The sequence below is a fragment of the Amphibalanus amphitrite genome, unplaced genomic scaffold (genome assembly GCF_019059575.1).
Source record: "Amphibalanus amphitrite isolate SeventyFive unplaced genomic scaffold, NRLGWU_Aamphi_draft 000082F_arrow, whole genome shotgun sequence".
In the NCBI taxonomy this organism is placed as follows: Eukaryota; Metazoa; Arthropoda; class Thecostraca; order Balanomorpha; family Balanidae; genus Amphibalanus; species Amphibalanus amphitrite.
The window spans coordinates 1,118,522-1,146,175 of NW_024881578.1; the positions used below are offsets into that span (position 1 = coordinate 1,118,522).

The 27,654-nt window shown below is 50.5% G+C and overlaps 1 protein-coding gene across 1 annotated transcript in view; it reads right to left on the reverse strand.

Annotated features, from left to right (window-relative positions):
- The window catches only part of LOC122379688 (monocarboxylate transporter 2-like), a 40,284-nt gene that overhangs the window by 3,957 nt on the left and 8,673 nt on the right, over positions 1 to 27,654 (reverse strand). The window contains exons 2-4 of the mRNA XM_043362080.1: positions 25,857 to 26,553; positions 837 to 1,022; positions 82 to 229 (exon numbers count right to left, since the gene is read on the reverse strand). Of these exons, the coding sequence (XP_043218015.1) occupies positions 82 to 229; positions 837 to 1,022; positions 25,857 to 26,259 (737 nt within the window). The 5' untranslated portion in view covers positions 26,260 to 26,553. The remainder of the gene's footprint in view (positions 1 to 81; positions 230 to 836; positions 1,023 to 25,856; positions 26,554 to 27,654) is intronic.

Below are 27,654 nucleotides of genomic sequence, written 5' to 3' on the forward strand. Positions count from 1 at the left end.
GAAGTTTTTAATGGAAACATGTCCAGTCCCCTGCTGGCAGTGTCTGAGCGGCTGTGGTCGCCATATTGCTCCAGTCCTCACCCAATGGCTCCGTGCAGGAAGGCCGACATGACGGCCAGACCGACCCCGCTGCCCGACAGAACCACCGTCTCGACGAGCTCTCGGCGCCGCTTGAAGTACTGGCCCACCATCAGCGTGGACGCGTCCCGGGTCATGGAGACGCCCACCGCTGCAGGGAGGGGACAGAAGGGTCAGAACAGGGTCTCAGCAGGGGTCCGGTCAGGGCAGGGTCACCGCAGGGGCCAGAGCCGGGTGAGAAAAGGGTCAGGGGTCAGAGTAGGGTCACAGCAGGGCCAGAGCGGGGCCAGAGTCGGGTCAGATCAGCGTCAGAGCAGGGGTAAGGTCAGGGGTCAGAGAAGGGTCAGAGCAGGTCAGAGCAGGGGTCAATTTAGCGGTTAGGTCAGGGGTCAGGGCGGGCAACGGGGTCAGAGTAGGGTCATGGCAGAGTCACAGCAGTGGTCAGCGGTCTAGAGAAGGTCAGTGGTCATATCGAGAATCGAAAACGTCTGTGGGCTGCAAAAGATTATGTGGAACGGTAATCAACAATCAATGTTTTTGTTGCATGTGTCATTTAACAGCGAGAACAATCTCTGAAACATTTGAAAGATGAGTAATCATTTCCTATGGTTTGCCCAGATCGTCCTATCCGACGCGGCACATTAGCTGGCTACCAAAGTAGGTAGACCAAAGGGTGACGGAAATTACTGAACTCTGTACCTGGTGAACAAGAAGTTAGGGGTAACTTCCGATCGAAAGGCACACCCACTATGACTCACCGAACACAGCGCCGTACGAGAGGAAGAGCTGATGGAAGCGCGATGCGAATGAGGTGAAGAGGATGCCCAGCGCGGCGACCAGTCCGCCAATGACTGCCGTCAGTCGGGTGGACTTCCTCCGGCAGATGGCGATCGTCAGCGGCGAGATGAGCAGCGAAAACCCCAGCGAGGTGGCGCCCAGCCAGCCTGGGGAGATAAGGAGCAGCAGTCAGTACAGCGAGAACCACACACCCTTGCTCAGTACAGCGAGAGCCCCAGAGAGGTGGCGCCCAGCCAGCCCGAGAGGAAAGGGGGCAGCAGTCAGTACAGCGAGAAACGAGTAGAAACGAGTCTCCAGTGGCGGTCCTCGGGCAGTCCGCTCCAAAGTCGCTCATTTCCCGTCCCTCAGGCTTTCACTATATCCGTCTCATCAGCGTCAGAAGTTCAGAGTTCAGCCTCGTCCATGCCGGGAGGCGCCTCTACCTTCCCACTGCCGAAGGACCCCCACCACAGCTTCATTAGACTCCGTCCCGGCGTCCGGCCAGATGCTATCGCTGCTACAGATAACATCGCTAATTGACGCCGCTCTATAGCTTAATCTGCCGCGATTCAGCGCTCCTAATGACGGCTGCAGGCCCGCGCAGTGATTACAACGCCGGCGCATTATTTAGTGGAAGCTTGGACCTCTTCAGATATTATGGCGGAACAATACAGCAAGCTGCAACAATGGTGTACCTTATTCGGCGCATGATTCGAACATGGAGAGGATCTCATCAGATGCAGCGTGGTGCTGAACTAGTGTCATGCTCGCACTTCATCGATCAACTTAAGCGTTTGATTAATAGCCATGAACAAAGTGGCATGTAAGTCATCTTGTAAAGATGATTTACTTTTGCAAAGGCAGATCCATCACTATGGGGTGAACGCTGATCAGATATTCATGAGCTCGAATGCATCGCGGTCTTCTAAACACTCATCTGAATGATCCGTGATCACTGAGGCATCCATATTTTGCTTCGTACGTTGACATTGACTGCTTAACGTAAATCGATCGGTAGGGGAGAGTGGGGTAAGATGCCCAGGGTGGGAAAGACGCCCCACCCCCTCTAGCGGCGAAACAAAGAATCGAACCTGGAAACTAATGTTCTTTGCTTAAAGCGGAAGCCTGCCGTGTTAACTGCACAAAAATTTGCGAAGCTTAGTTGGGCAACGGCTGGCTGGTGATTGCATGCTTTTTATTTGCTGCTTTCAAAAAATATTTTGGTGTCAAAACATTGTAAATATCAAAGATTGTAGATAATTTTTGCGTCCCTTGCTATAGTCGTGATACATTGACATGCGTGTACTGTGTCCCAAACACTTTGTTTCAGGGTGTAGTTTTATGGCTAACAAATTGTACTGATTTGATGTTGCTTCGGTACCTTGGGGTAAGATGCCCCCTGTCCTGATGGGGAAAGACGCCCCCCCCCCCCCTAAATCCGTAGGCTGTCCTTCAAGCAGCCCGTCAGATCATTTATTACATACTTGTGATGAGAGACAAAAGCCGATCTGGGACTATTGAGAGTCCAGTACGGTCGGGTGCTCCCCATGCAGGTCTCTCGGCCCACACAACGACTTTTTGGGCGGCATCTGACTCTGAGAGCCCTCACGACGACCTCTGTGGGTCCCATTATTGGCTCCAGGGCCCCTCGCGACATCCTTTGAGGGCTCCCACGTTGGCTCCACGGGCCGCGCTGGCATCTGAGGTCCCCACGATGGGCTCGAGAGCCCTCAAGCATCCTGAAGACCTATAAGGGCCCCACAGTGGTCTCCGAACGCCACCACGGAGGCTTGTTTGGCCGCGCTGGACTATGATGGCCCTAACCGAACGATGACCTCTGAAGCCCCTTACGACTACTTTTGAGGGCCCTTACGATGACGTTTGGTGTCTACTGCAGGCTCGAAGGGACTACTGATCGTTCAGGCGATTCACGTGCCCATTTATGTCACTTATAGTGCAGGGGGCATCTTCCCCAACGGCAGGGGGCGTCTTTCCCACCCTGTGGGGTAAGATGCCCCTTTCACTTCTTCAGGAAAATGCTTAATAGCAAAAAAGTTATCATATTTCAGGCACGAAAGTGTGATATTTTTGGAGAAAAATGATGTCGGCTTCCGTTGAAACTCCAAGTTTTTGCTTTCCGATCGTCATTTTCGAATAATATATGACATAGTAAAACCCTGGGCATCTTTCCCCACTCTCCCCTATATGCAATAAGAGGCATTCTCATCGGCCTGCTAGTCCAATGGAATCATGGTGAGTTTACTTATCATAATAGTAGAGTTATCGAATCGATAGCCCATGGACGCGTCTGGTTGTGAATGTGGATGCTTCTCAAAGACGTAAATTTGTTTGAAGGATTAACTTTCGGGCTAACCCGATTTTGTGTCGTGCTAACTTCACCTGGCCAATTCAGCTGACATCGTGAGATGTCAAAAGCTTGAGTCTTTATGTAAGTACACTCATCACCGCCTGCACATCGTTCATCAGCGAATTCCTTTTAACTCAAGTTTTCTTCTTTACCCAAGGAGTTGGCAATAATTTGTGCTGGGACTATGTTAGCAGTGAAATTCCTTCTGTAATTAATTTTCAGTCCACCGAACTTTGGCTAATAGCTCTCAGGCCTCAGTAAAGAGTTAGAGAGCAAAAGAGTTAGAGACCAGACCCTCGAGACTGTTATTTGGCTCCGTAGAATGTGGATAACAATTACGCCTGTAACGTAAGCATATGTGATATAAACTTCTGCAAAGGAGGTTATCTCGGTGTCTTGATAGGACAAAAGCTATTTCGCGTGATGTGTAAATAAATGATTTGCTCAGAAAACTATATACGAAGAACATGCTAATAGCCTAATGATTTTTACTAATTTGCAGTACTCCTAGGAGAAACAGCATTAAACAAATCGTGAAATTAGTGCATCAAATTTTGACAATCATCGAACATACATAGTGCAATACCGTAACGTCGGCAAGTCCAGCACGTCCACTCGGCAGTCGGCGCATAAGACAGGCGCAGGCACACGCTGTTCGGAAAGCCCTGCCTGTGTTCGGACAGGTTACTAAACATCTACCAGACGGGCTTATTAGAGAATCCGGTCACAATGAGCGTAATCAACACATTGAAGCGTCCATACGTCTTCCTTTGTTCCGCCCCATGTGCAGCATCTGCAAAAATCTAAACGGTTGAATACAAGCTAAATGACTCGGACCTTTCAGGATGCCCGGGACTTGCAACATGCGCATTTGACTGATGACACCGGCTAGGTGACTAACAATGGCCGCCGCTGGTATCTGGGACCATTAGATTATTTGGGAGCGGGAGGGCCCCGCACGTTTGGGCCAGGGGAGGGCTGACCCCACCGATTGAGGGAGAGGAGAGGTCAGCGCTGAGCTATGCGCTCCCCGGCTGGGGCCATGACCTGAGATGGTGAATAATGAAATCTAGTATCTTCATTTGATTGTAAGTACATTCTACTTAGAGGGTTCAAGTTGAGCCCCCTAAGAAGAGTGAGTATTATAAAAGGTAAATTATCTGTATTGAAATAAGATTAACAAAAGACAGGACTGAGAGTGAGGGACGAGGGTCTACATATACACAGTCGAAGAACGATTATCTGTAAGGTAGTTTTTGGTGATGATAAGCAGCAGGTACGGGAGCTATAATGGAAGGCAATGACATGATAGCCCTGCAGCATGGCTGGGCTTTCCATTCCTTTTCTAACCACTTTAAATATTATACTGAACTGATCTTGTATGCCGCTCACGGGTTTTTAACATCAGACGAGATGGAATGAGGCGACTCGGAATATAATTTACATGCTCTAATTTATCGGATCGGTCTGACGGACGAGACTGGCAGCAAGGAAACATTCTTGACGATATTGGTCGACCCCAGGAATTCAAAGCAGTGTCATATTACCGAAAAGGGTAGATGAAATCAGTTCGATACCCAGTTGATGTAAGCTGTCCATATATCTTTCAGGAATCCGCATAGTCCAGTCACGAATTCGTCGGCCGTCCATATGTAATTTATGGATGGGCTCTATATGTAATGTGTATACGAATTTGGGGGAAAGGAAAGATTTATTTCTCTTCACATTGGAGATCATATCCCATAGTAAATTAGAAGACTGGATAGCGTCCCTTGTGAAGGATCTGATGAACTTTGCAAATCATGAATTGCCAAGTACCTAGGTATATTAAATTTGGATTTGGAGTATGTACATACAAATTACATTGAATCCTTTCCTAAGCACACACAGCATTTTAGACACACCATTGGCTCTAAAACCAAATGGTGATGCTAACGATCTCGCTGTTCTGATTGTTCAATCAGTGTAACATAAGTATTATTCATCCAAACCATTTAGCGAATGCCTCCAGTCAGACGGACGTTCAGTAATGATAATAGTTCGATGCTGAATTGCCACACTGAGCGGACGTTTTACAAATAGCTTCATCATCTGGATTGGTTGGCCGGCGCTAACTCAGACACCTGGTGCAATGATGAAATTCACAGCTGCCTTCGCGGAATAGCCGGCCAAATGTGTCCCCATTAAGGAGTGATTGGTGGATCGCAGGTAATAACGTTAGCAGTTCAGCCAGGGGCAGGGGCCCGGGAACGATTTTCAAGTTGGGGGGGGGAGCCTAAAATACCTGACATGATGCATATGAAGCAGTGACGTAGCTAGGGGTCTAAGGGGACAAGTACCCCCCCCCCCCTATCGGGTTCAAAGGGACCCTCGGGTCCGAGAGGCCCTGCGGCGCCATTTGACCGCTGAGGGTTAGCGATGGCCATATTTCGACTCAGAAGGGCCCCATGGGGCTCGTTAGAGCACCTCATGGGCCCTAAATAACCACACTAAGATCTCCATAAGGGCCCACGCCGGCTTCTGAGGGCCTTTTGCAGCCTTTTAAGGGCCCCTCGGTGGTCCCCAAAGGCCTATTACTGGCCTCTGAGAGTTCTTACCGGCCTATGAGGTGCCAGTGCTAGGGGCATTTCCCGCCTGTGATGGTCCCACACTTATTTTTCTGAGGGCCCCATAACGGCAACTGTGGAGGCCCTCAACGGCGCCTATGAGGGCTCACACAGGTGCCTCTGAGCGTTTCACTCCCCCCCCCCCCCCAACTCTGAGTGTCTACACTATTGGTGCCAATCGGAATTTCTTTTCTTGGAATTCCAATTTTTGTCCAATTCCAATTTGGAATTTGGACGGAATTCTTAACATTTTTTGGAAATTAATCGGAACACAAGGCCTTTAAAATTTAAAATTTTAAAACGGAGGCCTTTAAAACGCTTTTAAACACTTTAAAAATTTACGCAAAAAATGCAAAAATCGTTAAAAATTGGAATAGCCCCCGCTTTGGACAAAATTGGAAATTTACTTGGCAATTTCTTGGAATTGGATCGGAATTGGAATTGAAATTTCATGAAATTGGCACCACTAGTCTACACCAGTGCCTATTAAAGCCCTATATCGGCAGCTCTGAGGACCCAACAGCCAACACCTGCGCATCTAAAGGCCACCCAGTGACTTTTGAGGGCCCCACTGGCGTCTGACAATACCATGCCGGCCTCTAAGGACCCCACAAGACTTCTTCTGCCGGCCTAAGGGCCCCTTGCCGGTCACTGAGAACCCCCTGCCGGCTTGAGGGTTCGCGTCAGCAGCTCACAAGACCCCACACCCGTCTGTAACGGCTCCACACCAGCGTATATGAGGGCTCACAGCAATGCCTGTAAGGACCCTCACCGGCGCCTCTGAGAGAATCACACTAGCACCTCTGAGCGCCCACACCGGCACCTGCATGACGGCCCCACACCAGTGCCTCTAAAGGTCCCTTACCGGCGGCTCTGAGGGCCCTACGCCGGTGATTCTGAGGGTGTTATCGATAACCGAAGACACCACACAAGCCCTTGTGTGTCGCTGAGCTTGAATCCCATACCGGCCTTCCGAGGGCGCTACGTCAGTGCACTCATTGTCCCACATCCCTCCCTCACACCCGGAGCGAGTAAACTGTGGTATACCTATAGCAACGATTTTACCACCGTTGTACGTTATGTACTTCTCAAAGTTGACTCAAAATGGCCCATTATAAAATTTAGCATGCTAAACTTATGGCCAAGGCCAGGCCCAAACCAAAGCGGGATGGCAATAGCAGATGTTGTCAAATCGATACTGTATCAGCAGAAACCATTCAGATGGCTAGGAAAAGGCCGTGTGTTGATGTTTAAATGTATACCTAAAGGAAACAAGAAGGAAATAAGTCTGGAAAAGAGAGGAAAGATCCTTCCACGCTGCCTCAATGTTGAGGGGGCGCCGCCCCCTCGGCTCTCAAGTTGAGGGGGCAAGCGCCCCCGCTGCCCCCCCCCCCCTGTTCCCGGGTCTATGGCCAGGGGTAAAGGGAGGGGGGGCTCCAGAGGTCACAACTTATTGAGATTGATGTGTACTCATCATTCTTGCCTTGCAACATTACGTTTAGCCGGCTTCAATTATTTATCCCGCAATAAAAGTAAATATTCCAAAAAGCATACTAACGAAATATAATAAAGGAAAACACTAACGGAATCGTATTATTTTCTTCATCATCTTTACTGCAGGACAGCTCTTTTTAAAGGGATAAAGCTACACGGCAGTCGGCAAATCACTGCCAGTGCAACACATTTCCCAGAAACGATGGACTTTGCCCAGCTTTTTACTCCACGTATAGCTTCCCAGCTAGACAGAGGCGGACATATTAGCCCGGCGCAAAAAGTTGGGCACACAACTGGCGGGCTAGATACGTTTTTGATGTGTGTGCGCCAAATAGCGCTGTGTAAACGTCGAATGTAGGAAAAACGTACCGATAATATTTGCTCTCCTCCAAATGAGTTGGAAAAACTGTGTGCTTAAATCAGTGATTGTGGCAGAAAGATTATCAAAGCAACATTAACCACGCCTGCTGCTGATAGGAACATTCCCTAGTGGAAAACTTATGCCAAGTTCCACCATGAAAGGATGTCGCTACCTTACATACATATTACATAGGCATAGTTAGGATTTTCACAACAGACATGTAAGATTGCATGCTTTTTATCAAACTTCTATTTTAAATAGATATGCATGACCATCACAAAGGTTTGAAGGGGCAAATGACACGCAAAGGTAATAAACGCATCAAAAATAGTACAATAAAATCATTTTTACAATTATCGGCACAACTGAACTGCACCAGGTAATTGTTATTGTAAAAGCGTTGGCAGAGCGGCTGCATTCGCCCTTGATTGTGCCTCATTTAGCTGCCAATAGAGGCGTTCAGCTGTTTTAGCCACTTTTGGTTACGATCGCCGCCGCGGCCGTGGGGTCTCGCGTTACTCCTAGTTGCCGTGCTGGGAGGACGTTCAATTTAACGGAGCATCACCGCATAGCCTGGAAGCCCGATAGTAATTTCACCAGCCGAGTTCGCGTGCTCGGGCTGCCTTGCGCCGCTCGATGAGGCGCCGGTGAGTCGTAATTCAACATAGGCGGCCGGTAACCGCGCGGCTCCCGCTGTCAATCATCACGGGCCGCCGGCGCTGCAGGACCTCGCTCCACACCGTGGGTAGCAGGTGAGCGGCGGATGGCGGCAGGACAGGGCGAGCCGGACGGTCCAAGCCGCCGAGGTAGCTGATGCACAAATCAGCCGTCGGTGCTTCTGTCGCCACCGGATGCTCATCCTCGTTTATCACCCTGACACTGGCCTTTAGACGACTTAGCAGGGAAGACCCAGCCCGGGGTAGACCAGACCGGCCCGTCATCAGGTCAGATCGGCGCGATGACGGCCCCGGCGCGTCGGAAGCCGCTCTGATGGCGGTGCTGACGTCTGACCATGTTGATGACGCACCGTGGGAGTGGCGGCACCATCAGCCACATGTCACGTGTCACGCGTCACACGCTAAAGGGACCATCCATTGCCCCTGTTTCGGGTAGGTATAGCTCGCATACGGTGCGAGCGATCTGGTCAGGGCTGCAACAGTCTGACCACGCCTGGTCGGATGTGACGTCATCAGCGATATGTAGTGACGTCATCAATGATATGTGGCGACATTAATGCGCCACAGGAACGGAACATTGCGTGGGCATGTTCACTTAACTTTGCCTCTCAGACTAGACTATTTGTTTGGAGAAGTGCAAAGTTGCGATTTCCAGCTCCGCAGAAGAAAAGTGACCAAAGTTAACAGCTAAATTACACGTAAGTGTGCTTCGAACTTGTTCAGATAAGTTAATGCAGCTCGCAACCTATGGAACTATTCTGATAAATATACCGCAAATGCAATTCTAGCCGTAGAATTGGGCTAACATTCTCCGTAACTCAATTTATTCGATCATTATTTATGCGAACTTACAATGTGCTGATAGGTCTGCTGCAATCTGCAAATGTATCCTACATACATCGAGCTTTTCAAAATATGATTATATAACCTTGCTTTCGTTCATTCGAACTGTTATTGCTATTAGTTAGTGACTAGCACTAATGACAAAAAATATAGCTAGTTATTGTATATATTGAGACGGACACAACACATTCGGGTGGACGCGTTTCTTCAAGAGCCTTCTCCAACACCCCTTCAGAAATGGAAGCAATACAAGCACATTGCTTGCATTGCTTCCATTTCTGAAGGGGTGTTGAAGAAGTCTCTTGACGAAACGCGTCCACCCGAATGTGTTGTGTCCGTCTCAATATATACATTTGTCTCTTACTACTCATAGCTAGTTAACCCACTTTAACCCTCGCACCGACGGGGGGGCGGATATCCGCCCCCCCCCCCTGAGGTTTTTCGCGAATAGCGGGAAAACCGCGGCGCGTAGCGCCGCGAAATTTAGTATGACTATAGCCTCATCAATTTTACACATGGTGTGCAAGTTTGAACCTCCTACCTTTTAAGGTCAGGTCACCAGGTCACTTTGAATGACCCAACCTCAAGTCACTTTTTTGCAACTTTGTCACCGTGCCAGAGCTACAGTAGATGTCGGAGGCCTTTGAAAGTCGCAGGATATTATTAGGTCATTAGTAGCTACAATTTTTATATCTCGGAATTTTGATATCGGTGACCTAAGGTCAGGTCAATTTCGCGACCTCCCCATTATAAGTCAATGGGGGAAAAATCAACTCCCTGTTTTTACCACTAAAACGGGTCGGAATGGCCCCATATACCATACATGACTTCATATACGATCAACCTTCACTACCTTGAGGTCTGTTTTGCTGTTGGGCAGCTGTGAGGTCATGTGACGTCATCAAAGGTCACCAAAGGTTTTTGGCCAATAACTCCGTACAGGAACAAGATACAGACGCGTGGATGGTCTCATTGTGTTCCGCTCGTCAAGGCGCATCGAATGATATACATGATGACCTCGAGGTCACGTGACCTGAGGTCAACCTTTGACCTTGACCTTTCGAGGTCAACATATATATCATTCGATGCGGATTGACGAGAGGATCACGATGATGCCCTTAGTTTGTTCCTATCTTGACTAATTCGAAAGTTATTCGAGAAAAACCCTGTCCATATCTAGCGCCGCCATTTTGACTTTTTCGACCCCTGTGACGTCATCTTTGACCTGACCTGAAAATGACCTTTGTAAAAATTGTAGATCTTGGCCGTGCGTATCCGATGCCGTTTACCGCTTGTCGCTATCTTGCTTCGTTCTCGAGATCTCAGGGGGGGGGGGGGGCGGTCATCCGCCCCCCCCCGTCGGTGCGAAGTTGGCGCAGACCCCCGTCGGTGCGCGGGTTAAGCATGCATTATATTCACTGGTGAGTTATGTAGCTAGGAGTAGGTATTTTGCCTGCGACGTGCATTATTACCATTTAAAGGAAATAGTTCACTTTCACGAAATTATTTTTTTTGCAATGGATTTATGATTTTTTATGTTCAAAATGATCAGCAAAGAAAATAAAACCTATTTATAACAAAAGATTATTTTCTATATTTTGATATAAGAAGAACTTTTCAGTTTCTGTAAGGCACAGGCGATCCAGTATGAAAAGAGCATGGGTTCCGAAAATTCTTCAGAAACTAGAGAAATTATCGCGGCCACCGGCATTTGGGCGATCTGCTGCTGCTGAATGTCCTTATTGATCAGTACGAGAATTTCTCTAGAGTTCTCGGGGTGGGACTAAATGCTTACTTCGAAATCTAAGCTACGTTGCGGCATTGGCGGTTATGTGCGGCGTGTATGCCGCATGATTAGTAAGAGGCGACCACTAAATTAAAGACTCAAACGCTCCGACCGGTTCTCAATGAATAACACTGCATACCAAAAATGCCAACCGCTCTCGTCATAAGATATTCAGCTTTAAATAACTAGGTTATCTACATCATCATTTTGAACCAAATTAATACTTTCAACTTAACTCACTCATTCCTTCCTTTGTTGTCTCCAAACAGTCGTTCGATTGTCTGGAAATCGTATGCTAAATCCCGTACCTGTATGCGACTGGTGCATATAAAGGCCGATAAAAGAATTTGAATAGGCTCTGGCATGCGATTTCCTGGCTACCCAAAAAAGTCTGTTTCAGTCTTGCTATCAAAACATGACCTCGCCCGCACAGGGGGGGGGGGGGGTTGATGCAACCCCCCTAAGGTTTTTCGCGAATAACTCGCTTAAAAAGCGGCTGATCGCGACGAAACTTTCAGTACCCTCGCATTGATCAATTTAACACCCATCCTGAAAATTTCATGACCCTGACCCAAATGACCTTTGACCTGTGACCTACTTTTCGAGACCATGTTTGGCCGGAACCGCGATTCAGCGTATGTCGGCTCGCATTAGCAGCGCGTTTGCAGTCTTTTCGTGGTTTCAAGCGTTCAAACATGTGATATGATGTTGCCCCCATGCATTAGCCCAGCCAGCAATTCGCTTGGGCTGAACTGTGGCAAACGTCGGGCAGCTTGGGCTTAGCTTGGGTTTGCCCACTTTGATCAAAACCGATGTATTTTTTACTAGGGCTGAGCTGGGGCATGCCGCAGCTATGCCCACGTGCGGGTAGCAGTAGCTCAGCCCGACATCTGCCCGCGCATCCAAAACAGGCTTACTTGGGCGGAGCGCGGGCTGATCAAGCTGGCTGTGTCCTTCGGCTAACTGGAGTAAAGCCGGAGCTTAGCCATACTTGTTCGGCTGTTCGCGCATGCGCAGTTCTGCGCCAATCATGTGCAGCGTTTGTGACAGTCTGCGCGCTGTGCGACGAAACGACACACCGGTGCTGGGGCATTTGGTGGTTGATGTTTGGGCGCGTGTGACAGCGCGAAGAAGGGATAGTGCTCACTGCTCTTATCAAGTGGACTAGCATGGAGTTTTACGGTAGGTAAGTGTATTGAATGGTGCGCTTGATCGTATGTAAACGTCATGATTTTGACCGAGTTTCACGCCATCAAACATGAAGCTGAATAGCTGTTCAGCCTGGCGACTTATACCCTCGCTCAGAAAAGCCGCATTCCGTGCCTTTATATCTTTGTGAAATACCAGCACTTCTGAACCAGGAAAATAAAATACAAAACACAAATATTTATCTACTTATCACCGAGCACGCTCATTCTCTGTCCGCGTTGAAAATCGAATGAGCATTTTATACGGATCAATGAGAAGTGCTTTTACAGTATAAATGCAACACTAAGTTATTTTTAAAGCAAATATGCAATGTAAATTAAACCAATAAATCTCTTTTTCAGGTACGTACCATTAGAGCAAATGGTTCCAAAAAATGGAATAGTTATACAAACCAGGACCGGGTGGACGCCGCAGTCGTCGTCGCCAAGTGGTTTAGCGGAAACTGCCTGCTTATAATTAAGTAGGTATACCTACATATACGGAAACTGCGCCGAAAGCTGACCGACCATCTACTGCAGATGTGTGTGTGTGTGTGTGTGTGTGTGTGTGTGTGTGGAGGAGCCAGACGCCTCCAAAGCTCTCATTCACCAGAGTGAAGTTCCTTATAAACGATTGTTTGTTAATTGCTTTATGTCTTATGAGCGATTACTTGCTGTCCGTACTTAATGCTTTCGGTTGGGTGTTCAACTAAGCATTATGAACGGGGAGGGAGGCTAGCGGGCCTTGTGATTGTTTTATAGTTTTGATGGCGCTTTTTCATGACGGCTCATGCCATATTATTGCTGCAGTTTGCAGTCTACTGTTTCATGCATTTGTGTTTCATTTGACGTGTCTGTAGTCGTTTGAAATATACATTCAATCAAAGTCGACCACTACTTTCCTTTCGCAATGCTCGATGACCGGTTAACAGAGCATATGAGTGACCGTAACAATTTTGAATATGCATTGTAACCGCACAACCTGCTGAAAGGGCATTGGCTGCTCCTTGCTACTTGATCCAGTGTGAAGCAAAAGCAAGATGAAGTCAAGTCGAGACTTGAGAAAACAGGAACCGTCACTCGAGCCGAACCCGAGCAAAGCCACAGCAGTTTGCAATGTATAAACCCCATTCACTTCTATGGCTTAAGTCGGGATAGACAGGGCACACAGAGTGCGCTTGCCGGAGTTCAGCCCGCTCGGGCCCAGAGTAATCTCCATTATATAAATGGATTCACTGCTCGGGCTTAAATCGGGCTAACGCCATACGTCGCTCAACTAGGGCTAAACTACGGCTGTCCGGAGCTCGCAGAGCGGGCATACCTCCGGCAGAGCATGGGCTTGAGTCGGCGTTTTTGTGTCATACGCCGACTTTAGCCCAAGCCCTAGCCGACTTTAGCCCGACTTAAAATCTCGGGCAATCTGCACTTGAGCCTGCTTGGGCCCGGAGCAAAATTGCTGGCTGGGAGGGTGGGTGTCAAGGTCACCTGAAGGTCAGGTCAGGTCATTGACCTTTGGTGACCTCGGTTCACTTTTTCGAGTTTGACATGTTTCTAGGTCAGTTTTTTCGAGCTGAATTCGAATTAAGCAACCACATGAACGTTTACAAAGTAGTTTTGGTGCCTTCGTAACATGTTACGAGGCTGTCAGAGGCGGTTGACACCTACTACAAATACCTGGCAGGACCTCTACTGGTTGACCTGACCTGACCTAACCCGACCTGGCCTAAATGAATGAAGACATCATCTGTGATCAAAACTAGCATGATGTTCGTGATCAGCACCCCGAAAAACCCCATAGCAGCCACACTACGACGTTCTAACAGGTCCCAATTTTCCCGCCTTTTGGGTCATTGACCTGACCTGGAAGGTCAACCGATAACCTAGGACCTTAAAATTGGGTATCATCGGCTTTCTCTCGTCACGGGCAACACGCTCGTTTTTTTCCGCGAAGCTCTAGCTTGATCAGGAGCGAAACGGCAAGGGGTTATACATTATACGTTCGCGGCTGAGTATTAATTTGGTTCAAAACAATGATGTAGATAAGTTAGTTATTTAAATCTAAATATCCTATGACGAGAGCGATGGACATTTTTGGTATGCAGTGTTATCCATTGAAAACAGGTCGAAGCTATTGAATTTTTAATTTAGTGGTCGCCACTTACTAATCATGCGGCATACACACCGCACATAACCGCCAATGCCGCAACGCAGCTTAGATTTCGAAGTAAGCATTTAGTCTCACCCGAGTTCTCGTAGATAATTTCTCTATTTTCTGAAGAATTTTCGGTACCCATGCTCTTTTCATACTGGATGCGAATATATGCAAGGCACACATCCTCAACGCAAGACACCTTTTTCGGGACGAGAAATAGAATATCTTTGCCTAGGGTGATCGTTGGGCTGTAAAAGCTCCTGATTTATGCTCGTCTCAGCCCAGGCTACGGAACTGCTATTCCAGTTCAAAACCCATGTTAAAAAGTGAACTATTTCCTTTAATTAATGCTCATAGATGGCAGACATCCTCTGCATGCATCAATAATTGACTGTGACATGATACTACTTTAATGTTCTCCCATTGCGTACGTACGTCACTACATGCATGTAATGAGACAGCTTGAGAAATGACTTGTTGGAAAGAGGTTTAAGCAGCTCGGACACCTTCGCCGCATCCTGATTCACATCGTTCGAATCATCATAAATTTATAATTCAAATAGAAGCCAAATCATGAGCTGAATAGGAAATAGGTAGTGGTTAGCACTACATATCGCCACTCTGAGCTAGCCTGGAGCGAGAAGTTTTACATTACGGACAGTTATTCTATCCCGTAATTACCAACTTCATTGCATAGCTCTCAACCCTGTTCAGCAAATGCCAACCATGGGCTGTATAAAGTGCGTCATGCCGCTACCACTGCATGGAATGGTACATTCCCGAAATATCTCCCTTGAAGACTCTCCTGTTGAATGATGACCAACAGCACCACACCCCGCTGAGGGTCATCCCTGGAGCACAGCTCGCAGCTCCCTCCTTCCGTCCTCCCTCTCCCTCTCCCCCCCCCCCCTCAGCGTCTCTATAAGCCCAGTCGGCTGACGGCGCCATGCAACAGGCCCAGCGGGGCACCCAGTCAGCACTGACCGCTCCATAAAGAACGCGCCGGCGCGCGCGAACCGGCCTGTCCTCGCCGTCCAGCCGACACACAAATCACGCCACGCCGTGCCGCGATGGCCGCCGCGCCGCGCCGTACGCCGCATTTGGCGCGGGTGCGTCGGACACGACCCCGTGTCGGACGGTGCAGGAGCGTGGCAGTCGGCAGTTTGCGAACAGACTGACAGAGTCCGGAGTGGGCTTGTGTTTGTTCTAGCCCCATTGATGGATGATATGACACGACTGATGTGCTAGTTTAGTGTTTCAACTCAAACGGCGCTAATGGATACCTCAGAGCGATGCTTTTCTGGTCTAGGCTAGGCTGTTAGGAGACTGACGAGAGAATCATAAAGCATTGACCGATCAATTGCATAACTCAAGAAGAAATATCTTGCCGAGAAAATGTAGGGAAATAATCACTTATTTACTTCCGCGCACTGACTTTATTCGCGTGAATAAAGTCAAGTCAGCGCGCTGCAGTCCCTTCCCCCCAGTCTCCTAGAATAAAGTCGGCGCAGTCCCTCACGTTTCGTGAATGAAGTCACCTGCTGCCGATTTCCTCCCTGTCCGTGTGAATGAAGTCAGCGCCCCACGCGCACGGTTCGTCGGCCCGTCGGCCGGCTGGGCCGGTATCCAAAACAGCCGATGTCGATCACTGAGTCGATTGATCACACCCACCCCCTCCCCGGTGTCGCTCACCCCCCCCCCCCCCAACGGGGTGACGCGTGCCGCCGACCCAGCCGACGTCAGTGGGGCTCTGATGTGGTGACTGACACACGTCACTCTGATATGATAACTGATGTGTCACTCTGATGTGTTGACTGGCGCGTCACCCTGATGTGATGACTGGCACGTCACTCTGATGTGACGACTGAAACAGCACTCGAAGGAGCTGGGTCGAACGGCTGAGTTTTCGGCAGTGTGCCATCTGACCACTTTTGGTTAAAATGGATGATCGAAAATGTTCAGGTTTCAATTTAGATGCTGCAGTCGTAACTGCAGTGCAAATTGATTGCAAGCTATGCTTCTATACTTAAATCTTAATGAACTTGATATCGCGCTTCATCATATAGTTTTGTTACACAATATCACAGGCGTGAAGGCACACTTTCTGTCAGGACGACAGCAACATTTATGTAAACAGTGTTCCGTTGATAAAATGTCATCGATAACGGGGGAAGCTAAATAGCGTTTATCTTGCCAGGGCGTTGACTGATTGACAATGCTTCATTGCCGTTTTCGTGAAGTGACCGGGCTAATTTCGCCATCGTCTGGACGGAGTGGTGAGTCGGGAGCTGCATGAGACACCAGCGTAAAGAAGTGATAGTCGATGAATAAAAACGAATTGGTGCTAATCCAAAGAGAATACATTAGCGAAAACCACACGCCATGGCTGAAAGAAGAGTGCACTGTGACAAATTGAAACGTTATGAGAAGAAGTAAGCGATTTAACCCGCGACTTGCTTGGGCGGATGGTAAACTCCTCCACATTTTTTTTTTTGCCGTTCTTTAGGTATTGCAGAAACGGGATGCACCCAATATTGGATGCCTGGAACGAATTAGTTTAGAGTGTATGATGACGGAGTATCTATCTTAGAAAATTGACGCAATTTTTTAAGATATCGAGGTTTTAGTGACATTATGTTGTCTCACTTTTCGACCAAAAAACGCATAGGTATGCATTAAACACCGTATACAATAACAGGGTAGACCGCACTATGATTCCATGCCAACTTTGAGGCCGCATGTTAATTTTGTTGCCGAGCGCACACTTCTTTTTTTGGGCCGTAAGCAGTGTGACGAGCTGGAGCAGAAAACTGAGCCGCTAGTGCTACCACATAGAACCTGGCCTCACAATGAAATATCAAAGCCCCTCTGCTAAATGATAAACAAATCAAAAGCATTTCCTCACTCTTACTTGTTTCAATGAGCCATTCCACTACAGGCGAGTATAACCGAATGTCCGGAGAGCAATCACACCCACCCCAGCCATCAATTGTCGGACGGCGGACCCTGAATAACCCGTCTCCATTCGTCTCTACGAGTACAGACACGGAGCACCGTCCACGCCGATCGACCGGCGATCGTCGAGCTGCTGCGCCCCGCGCTCCAGACTGATCTCGTCCCAGAGCCGCGATTAGCTCAGGCTAATGTCCTCAATAATCGCGTTATCCCAGAGATGTACCTATTTATAAAGCCGCACGGCGCAGTCAAACGAGCGCCTCAGCTATTTACACGTCGGCCCGGATGCAGCGTATAATGAGCTACGTGGCTATTTATATCAGGTCGTTGAGACGCATTTTGACACATTATGCAAACAGTGTGGTCTCTTCATTGCAACTCTTGTGTGAAATGAATATAAGTTAGTAGCCGAAAGACCAGCCTTCATCCGACAATGGGCTGCGGCAGTGCCCTGCTCCAAGAAGGATATGAGACCTGGTCGTATAACAAGTTTTACATCATGCATGTGAAAGCGTTTAACAACGATTAAAAGAAAAAATATATTCGATGAAAAGAAAAAGAAGGCAAAAGAAAGATGTCAAAAGCAAGATGATGTGCGTTGACGCCTTTTGGCCTCACATGTGTCAAGGTTCAATAAGCACATTAAAAATGGTTAGGTAGTAGGTACTGTTTATTTTGCAGAGTTGATCGCATGCATGATTGCTAATCTAGCAACAAACTAAGTACTTGAGCAAAGAAAATCCTCAGCTGGTGGCCGAACTATCTCCGCTGCACGCATGACGTCATCAAATCGTTCGGACACGCCGCGCGCCGGCTCATCCGCAAATCACCCGACCTTAATTACATTTTCGCCGATACAATAAAGCAAGGAAAGCGTGCGCGACTGGCGTGCATACCAATCGCGACCGGACGGCGGCTGCTCGTCGTGACATCACGATCCGGCGAGGATGGACACCCTCGTAAACTGCCCAGTCACCGCCGACGCCTGCCAGCCACCCTAATTGTTATTTCAAGAGTCAACAGGGCGCTCCGGGGCCGTCCCGAATCCGTTAACGAGCGCGCCGCGGGCGGCGGCATGAGTCGCCGCCGATTACCGCCGCTCGCCGGTATGATTTACCCCACGCTCCGGTATGATTTACCCGGCGCTATAGCGAAATTGGCCGCTAACTGCGGCGGCCGTCCGTCTTCGCCGCCGCACAGTGGGCCGATATGCCATTCTAGCGCGACAGGGCCTGAATCTTCGAACGGAACCCTTGGTTTTTCGCGAGTAATTCGCGTAAAAAGCGGCCGATCGCAACGAAACTTTCAGTACCCTCGCGACGACTACTTTTACAGCTATCCTGAAAATTTCATGACCCTGACCTTAATGATCTTTGACCTGTGACCTTCTTTCGAGACCATGTTTGGCCGGAATCGCGATTCAGCGTATGTCGGCTCGCATTAGCCGCGGGTTTGCAGTCTTTTCTTGGTTTAAAGCGTTCAAACATGGGATATTATGTTGCTCCCATGCATTAGGGTGGGTGTCAAGGTCACCAGAAGGTCAGGTAAGGTCATTGACCTTTGATGATCTTGGCTCACTTTTTCGAGTTTTACATGTTTCTAGGCTAGTTTTTGGAGCTGAGTTCGAATCTAGCAATCATTTGAACATTTACTATGTAGATTTGGTGCCTTCGTAACATGTTACAAAGCTGTCAGAGGCGGTTGCCACCTACTGCAAATGCCCGGCAAAACCCTTAGGTACTGGTTGACCTGACCTGACCTGATCCGACCTGGCCTAAATGTATGAAGACATCATCTTTGATCGTAAATAACCTTATATTCGTGATCAGCACTAAAAAAAACATAGCAGCCACCCTTTACGACGTTCTAACAGGTCCCGATTTCCCCGACATTTGGGTCATTGACCTGACCTGGAAGGTCAACCGATGACCTAGGACCTTACAATTGGGTATCATCAGCTTCCTCTTGTCACGGGCAACACGCTCGTCTTTTCTGCGAAGCTCTAGCTCGATCAGAGGCGAAGCGGCAGGGGGGGGGGGGGTCCAACGAACCCCTTCTATACGTTCGCGGCTGGAAAAACACCACTAGGGGCGAGGGTTAAGCCAAATCTGACGGCCTATTTCAGAAAGACCGCTAAAAGAGCAATTGAATGCACTTTTCCGCGACGATGTAGCTCTATTGGTCCCCGAGTTAAGGGCCGGTTTTCGATAAGTGTTGATAAATGCAACATTTTACCTTTGATGACCTCTGGTGACGTGACCTTTGACCTGACCTAGAAATGACTAATTACTCCATCTGGAATTTCGGGCGCTCTTTCGAATGCCACTTACTACGTGTCGCTATGTGGCCCAAGAGCCGAGTTAGAAGGGGAGTGTTCAATCAACACCTCCCGGCCCGGCGCGTTTGACACCGAGCACCGGTCCGGCGCGGGTTGATGTTTGGCTGCTACATCCAAAGTCGCAAAAAGTCGCAGAAAATGACTGTTGGATCTTGTAGTGCAATGAATCATTGACATGTAGCGAGATTTTCGAAGCGGTACTCTGCGGTACTTTTTTAAAAGTCTATATGTGTGTGACATCAATTATGTGAAATTATATTTTCGTCTTTAAATCTTTGCGGTGCCAATACATCATAACCAAGTAAGTAACGCCATTTTCGTGTGGTTATGTGTGTTCTGCAGACCCGGAGCTATCGTTTGATGTATATAAATGTGGAATTCCTCCTCAAATTGTGATTGTTTTCGCGGATCAAAGATACGTTGTCGAAGAGTGCGGGGGATGAGTTCGGTCCAAACGATTCCGAAGTTCGTGTTTAAGCTGAGTTTTCGCCATGAAATAGCAATTGTGTTGGAAAACAAAGACCACAGCAGTGTAGTATGATCATTTCTGAACAAATTGGTATAGGTTTCATTGCACATCCACAAAGTTCGATTTTTTTGCCCATGTCGTGCTAGACCTGGCGATCGGCCCTGTGTGCGCCGGTCCGCTGCAGTACCTGGTAATGACCGGCATACGGCGGCACCCCGCCGGCTCCACACCCGCCGCACGGCCGGCCCTCCCAGACCGCGGCAGGACGCGGCGCGCATCGCAACGGTCAAAATCGTCCGTCACGCGGACCAGTCGTGAGGCCGCCGTGACCTTCAGGGTCACAGAAGATCCCGGCCGGGTATGCATCTTCATGATCATGCCCATTAATGATAGTGGATACGGCTTGTCATAATTTCATGCTCCGCCGCCCATCGGATATATTTGTGACTCGTAGCTTGGAACAGCGAGGCCGTTCATGGGGGTATGATGATTCTTCATGGCTTAAGTTGCGGGAAAGTGACCAGCCGTGTCAAGGGTCACGGGCATGACTTGTAAATGCACCATTATGTGGACAGACCTATCTGGACTCAGAACATACTGAAAATATGATGACGATGCACGCAGAATGATTCGAAGTCATAGGAATTACGGTACCTATATAAAATTGGTTTCATAACAAATTGCATCCGAGAGATAAAAGGTTGATCAAATAAGTACGAATTGCGGCAAATAGTTGCATTAAAGTAAGCTGTAGAGTGTTCATGTTGGAAAGTCAATTGTACAAGCTTAGCGAGAGGAAGGGAATGGTTTCAACATGATGTCTGTGCCCCGCAGCCCCCAGGCATACAATTATACCTAGGCACATTCTGCCGTCTGTGGCTTTAATGGAGTCAAAATAAATTTAACTTTTTCTAAGGGCATTTTGATGGTCATGGGTAGGACCTCATCAATGACCTCCGCGATCCGCCCCCGTAAACAGCGCAATGTCCATTACGCAGTCTTCATGGCCTGTTGCCACGCATAAATCCGGCCTGTTCCGTCCCTCCCCTGCCTTTAATCCCCTCCCCTCTTCGCCCTCCGTCCCCTCCCCTCCCCCGGGCGGCGAGACCGCCGTATCAGCCAATCAACAACAAGCATATTCTGCGAGACGCGTCAGTTGAAGCAGAAGTCAAGGACGGGCAAGAGGTTGAAAGTGGGACAGGCAGCGGCTGTCAGTACTGAGTTCGTTATGCCCATTTGGCATATTTGCCGGTGAATTTGCGATGAGTGATGTGACTATGACGATTGGTTATTCGTTGTGCGTCAGAAAATCAAGAGGAGTGATGTCTTTGGGTGTGCGACTGCGGTGTGATCAGTGGTCGGTGCGGACTGAGACCGGAGGCGCGGACCGAATCCGGTGCGGTTTGAACAATTTTAGTGAAAAGGTGAATGGTCACGGAAGGAGCTTAGGCCGGGATCTCAGATCGGTAGCCGCCTGAGGTGCTCCCCACCTGATGCGACCGACGACAAGAGGAAGATCGGCGACTCTTCATGACCTTCAAAAGGTGACGTACCGAGCTATAACACAGCAGGCTTATTTTTATTGCATAGGCATGACAATATAGCAAGCCTCAGCAGCCAGTTTTCCTATAATTGTTGCCGGGTCAGATACCTACGCAATAATTGGGTTACGGTGACATGGGTGTAAACAACTTGTTTTATAGGCGTGAGCCCAGAGCTGAGATCAGAGACAGCTTCGGGAGTTGCGCACGAGACTGCGTCCTACAAATATTATGGTAATGCTTCTGGTGGAATCTGCTGAAATTGACAAGGTCACAATCACAGATAACAGTAGTACTACTGTTATCTGTGTCACAATGGATGGCAAGGTAAACACCGATCTCCGATCGAAACCTGTTCGATGGTCACGATCCAACTCGAAGCCCATTCCAGACGCCGCGACGAAAATATTATTTCACCATCATCTTGCCCAACTCCAAACAGTCCATGTTCTGACATATGTTGTTATGTGTTGCCGCGATTCGTCGCTGGTTAATTAATGATGTCTCATGACCCACGTGAGAGGTGTGTTTTCATTGCCTACTTTTCCACGCACGGGACGCGTTTTGAACTGCGGACATCCGCTTGAGGTGAATCAGGTAGCTCGATTCGAGAGCCATGCGTCCCATGAACTAGGAACAATCTAGTTACGGTCAGGATGAGGAAATTCCTGGAACGCAGCATTACTGTGTCGTTGCTGCCTTTTCTTCGCTATTTCCGTCAGTCGCCTTCCTTCTCCAACCAGAGACTCGCAATCCGTCATACTGGCAAGGACACTGACAATTTCGTCACCGACTGTTCCGTGCAAATCCACGCATATCGACTGTGCCCAGAACGCTGTTATGGCCGTGACCGTTGCCTTAGCTGTGACCGCTGCTCTTGTTGCCACCACCACATTATCGTTTAAAGGCCTGTCGCTTCGGCTGCTGACGGTATCCATATCACTGATTTTCCCACCCCTGTTACGTCTGCCACTACCAGCTCCACTCAATGCTCAATGCTCATTCCATGCATCACCGCTCAGCTGGCAGCTCTGTCCTACCTGTCTCGGTAGGACACTCCCTCCTCTATCGCAGCCTGCTCTGCCCTGCCATGCACCCATCTCCTACTGCGTCATCACCACTCTTCACCTATCTCCATCGCTCCCACTGGCCACTTCTGTCCCCAGCACCCCACCACCTCTCCTCCACTCCTGTTGCCATCGCTTCGCCCTCTCTCCGCCTGCTTCAGTAATTCCCTCGGCCACCTCGCCGCCCCCGACACCGCCCTCGGAGACCGACCACCCACCGCCGCAGGGCAAATCTATGCACGCCGCCCACCCGGCCGACTCTCGGAGCAAAGGAGATGGATGACACGCCGGCTGTCAGGACCTTTTAATGTGTCGGCCGCGGCCCTTTGTCCCTGTGGCCGCCCCCTGGAGTCTGTGAATGGGCGAAACGTCCCGTAAAAAAGTGCCGCACTGACGCGACTGGCTACTGTGCAGTGCAGTGCTATACACATGCCGGTACTGATCCGGTTCGTCACGATCCGGTGCTGGTCCTGGCTCGATTTTGTCCAGAATTCCCTCATCCAGGTGCGGTATTGCTGGTAGTCTTCCTCTGGTCCCAGTACAGGTCGGGTCTGGGTCCGGTCTGGGTCCGGTCTACGTCTGGTCTGGGTGGGGTCTGGGTCCGGTCTCGGTCCGGTCTACATAGGTCCGATCTGGGCTCGGGTCCGTGACTATTGGTTTCTGATCCATCAAGGTGCTATAAAAGTCCGCTCCAACCCAGTACATATCCAAGTCCGATTACGGTTCCGGTACGACTACATACAGTCCAGTCCACCAATTTGCTTAGAACCAGTGTGGATCCATTTCGATCCGGTTCTGGTAATTATAAATACGGTTTTGGGACGTCAAAAGGTTTAGTCCCGTTTCGGTTCCAAAATCGATCTGGCGTCCTTTGATCCAATTCAGAACACGCTTCATTATGTTCGAGCAAGGCCCGTTTCCTTTTTGTCGTATTTAAACTACTCGGCCTCCCAATTTGAGTTCCATCTCTGCATTGCTGAAATCAAACTGCGACGTGATTCTGTAGCTGCGTTGAAGAACAATAGTGGATTACCGAATGTCTGCCTGAACCGTTCCGTCTCTGACACAGTGAGACACTCGCAGTGACCCGCCCCGTGCAGCGTCACTGGTGGGCGCGCAGTGCGCACATTGTGCTGCCGCCGGCCCGTCACGGAGGGGAGGGGGTGTCTCGCTGGGGCGGCACAGTGGGAGATCTGGAGGCCACCGCCCGTCAGCCGGCCATTGTGCTACCGCCGGAGATGGTCCGCCGACACCGGACAGCCCCGAGTGGGGTCATTCTGAGCGCCATTATCACCGAGTCATCGTTAGATACGGATGTCAGCAAATGATCTTGTGAGAACATTACTTTACAGCCATAAGTAATGAGTTTGGGAGCCTTTCTTTCACCACGGTCTCCATATTATCACTGGATAAGAATCCTCTTTCACGCCCACATTCTAAGCATAAACATGTTCGAAAGAATATTAAGTACCTATGTACATACTGCGGGTTCATGTGTAAGCATCAATACATCAGTAATCGTCCTAGGTTTGTCGATGCACTATCAGTACCTAATTGGGAGAGTGAGGTAGACTCCGTGCAATGTGTAGGTATTTGCCTTTGCAGGGACGTGCATGCCTGTTGCTAGGTAGGTATAGCTTATCGGTTGATAGCGGACCCTATGCGCGGTACCATCAGTCACGGGATGATAATGCCTTCCTGGCTCGGGTCTGTCCATTTATAACTCGGCAACGCTCGCGGAATTCGTATTCAAATGCCTCAGTCCGACCGGGTTCAGTCCATTATAGCTAACCACAGCTGACGCAAATAACGTCAGAAAAACGCGTACGCCTCAGATGAGCGCGGTCCGAGTTTGTGGGTAAAAAGCAGCACAATATGCGGTCAGTGCGGAGGCGGACCTTTTCACCTCCTTCGGACGAGAGCAGACACATGAATGGAGGGTGTCCTCTGAGCACAGGTTCTGAACTTTGGCACAGCACAACATACCGATACCGGCACTAACGCAGCGACCCTGCGTGTAGGACGTAAGGCACCCTGAGTGTTGGGGTCACGTCGTCAAACCTAAAACAAGCGTGACGAAGGCAACGAATACTTGCTTCTCATGCTTCCTTCATCCTTCTGTTATAAAAGGATGCATCAAACATGATGACATAATACACTATGCCAGCAGGCGAATCTGGAACATTAAATGTCACAGTAGCAAATCAGTTTATAATCAAGTTTTATATCAAGTAACTTCAACTATAATCGATATAGTTTCTTGTCTGTGCCATGATCAGCGCCACTGAATCACAAAAAGTATTAATTATAAGTTATAACAATTTTCTACCGAGGAAATATGAGATGTGCTTGGACTTTTAAGCGATATCGCGATCTGAATCGAGGGCCGTGGCCTGGCCACGGCTACACTGACGTACTGACGACATTGAAATTGAAACACAGCTCAGCTATCAAAAGAGCACTGCTCCAGCTGTTGGAGCAGATTTGCTGACCCAAATGAAACATTCGCCATCTCTATGTGCTTGTATGATGTGCACGAAATGCGTTGCAGTAGCTTTATCTGAGCGGACCAGCCAGCGCAGGGCCATGTGTACATTCAGAGCCACATATACATGCACATCAGGCCCCGATAACCCGTTGCTCTCCGCTATCGGCCCCGTAACGGCGCCATTAACCATCCGTTAATGGTTAGGATTGGTTTAGTGCACAGACGGCGGCACCGCTTGGCCGGCAGTGACAGCGGTGCAGACCGCGGCGGGCTGTATTTCGCCCCGACCTGCCACCGACACCCGGCCCGATACGATCGGCCCTGGGACGGACCATCGGCCGGCGCCAGACGCCGGCGGGGGCTAACGACGTCACTGCTCGCGAGATACGGCCCGGCACGGCTGGGCCGGCCCTGACGCTGACGACTGCCGCGATATCAGCGTCACGGCGTCATCAGCGTCCCCAGCGTCACGATGTCGCGTCCGATGTCCCCTCTCCGAGCGGTACACTGGCGTCGTGAGCCTCCCATCCCATTTACCACACACATGACACATGAGCCGTCTGTTCTCTATGGCTGTTCGCCACCCACGGCTCACGACAGAGCCGCACGCGTGCATGGCTCCGTCCCCGTTCCCGAGCCCCCGGGCGCCGCGGGGGCGTGCGGACTCACCTAGCGCGCTGGGTGTCTGGTGGAAGCAGGCGGTGACGGGCCGCGCCAGGATGCCCACGCTCAGCTGCAGGCCGTGCACGGTGACGTTGGTGAGCAGGTGGCAGACGACCACCACCCAGCCCCAGCCACCCTCCAGGTAGTAGTGCTGCGCCATGGTGGCCGTCACCACGCGCCGGCCCGGCGCCGCCGAGGTGGGTCGGCTCGGCGGGCCCACCAGCCGCTCGCCGCTCACCGGCTCTGACTCCAGGCCCGAGTCGGCCAGTCCGCTGAGGCCGCTCATCTGCCGCTCCAGCGGCCGCCGGCCCAGCGACGGCAGCGAGGAGGAGCGCGACAGGCGCATCCCGCCGGCGCCCAGCGTGGGCCCGGCGGCCGAGCCGGCCGAGCCCACACTCGGAGGGTCCATCGCCGTCCGCCCGGCGCCCCGTCAGCGCTGAGGGGGCAGCGGCGCCGGCCGGCCGCGCTGCATCGCGAGCGAGGTCCTCGCCGCCGGTCCCGCTAACTTCTCTTCAACGAGCTGGAACACTGATGGTGTGAAGATCTTAATTAATTCTTCAAGCAGTTTCTCTTCAGCGGGTTCCGTTCTTTCTTCAAGCAGCTGGCGACGTCTCAGCTGTGCTCACCAGTAGCGGAGTAGCCGCCTGCTGCGGTGCTCGGCACCTGCAGCGTCCTCACTCTCGGCCCTGAGCACCCTCCGCGCCTGCAGAGCCGCGACACGAAATGAGATTGGACCGTGAGCTTTGACGGCGTCACGGCAATGCGCCGCCGGCGCCCGCCGATGACATTGTCCGAGCGCCACGCGGCGCCTCCGATTGCTCTCGTACAGCCTCTCACGGGCAGCGCCAATGGCCGATGGAGCTATCTGACGGCGATGATTTATACTTTAGAGTCGGCCGTCGCGCCGGGTGGCCGCGTCGGACATTCAAACCACCCTGGACGAACGCCTTTACGATGCTGCCGCTTTGTGGGCGGCACTTCGGCCCCGTTTGCCAAAGATGACTTGCACCAGCTTTCGCACCGCACTAAATTGTGTGACAGGTAAAAAGGAGTCTCCTTTCAGCCATGCGACACTTGATTCACGACACTGGCGGTGTGTCATCAGCGCCAGCCTTGGCGACGACACTGTGGGTCAAGCCGGCCGCGGTGTCGCAACGGGGTATAGCGGCAGAGCCCCCGGCGCATCGCCGTCCGACCCGGCTACCATAACACGCCCACGATGCCCCAGTGGCGTCAGTGTTGGTGTTGGGAGCGCCGCAGCGCCCGACACCGCGATTCCAGCCGTGAGAGCCTCCGACCGGCGCCTTTGAAGAGCGCGCCGCGCGGACCGCGGCACACGAGCGCGCCGCTTTCGCCGCAGCCTGCGCTGCTGCATGCCGGCGCGCTGCAGCCGCCGCCGCCCGAGGCTGTGGTGATTGGTGGCCGGGTGGCGGCGATCGCGGCTGATAGATCAATTAATGGTCGGCCGCCGGCCGCAGCAGCCATTCAGTGTCGTCGGACACCTGCGACTCCGAGAGTCATTCAGCACGGCAGCCCCGACCGCGGGCCACCGCCGGCCGCGTGCCCTTTGTCCCGCCCACCACCCGTGATTGCTAGTAATGCAACTGCACTTTATTTCGCCATTTGCGATTGGCCTTTGGTCCTTGCAGAACCTTGATTTAGATCCGGGAGCGGTTTCCCAGTCGCACTAAACGTGCTGCAGTGAGACCACCGGTCGCTCCGCAACCCAGTGGCCAGCTGGAGCCTGGCCAGCCTCACGCGCCGTGACCATCGGAATCGATCTGTAAACGTTCCGCTATCGACT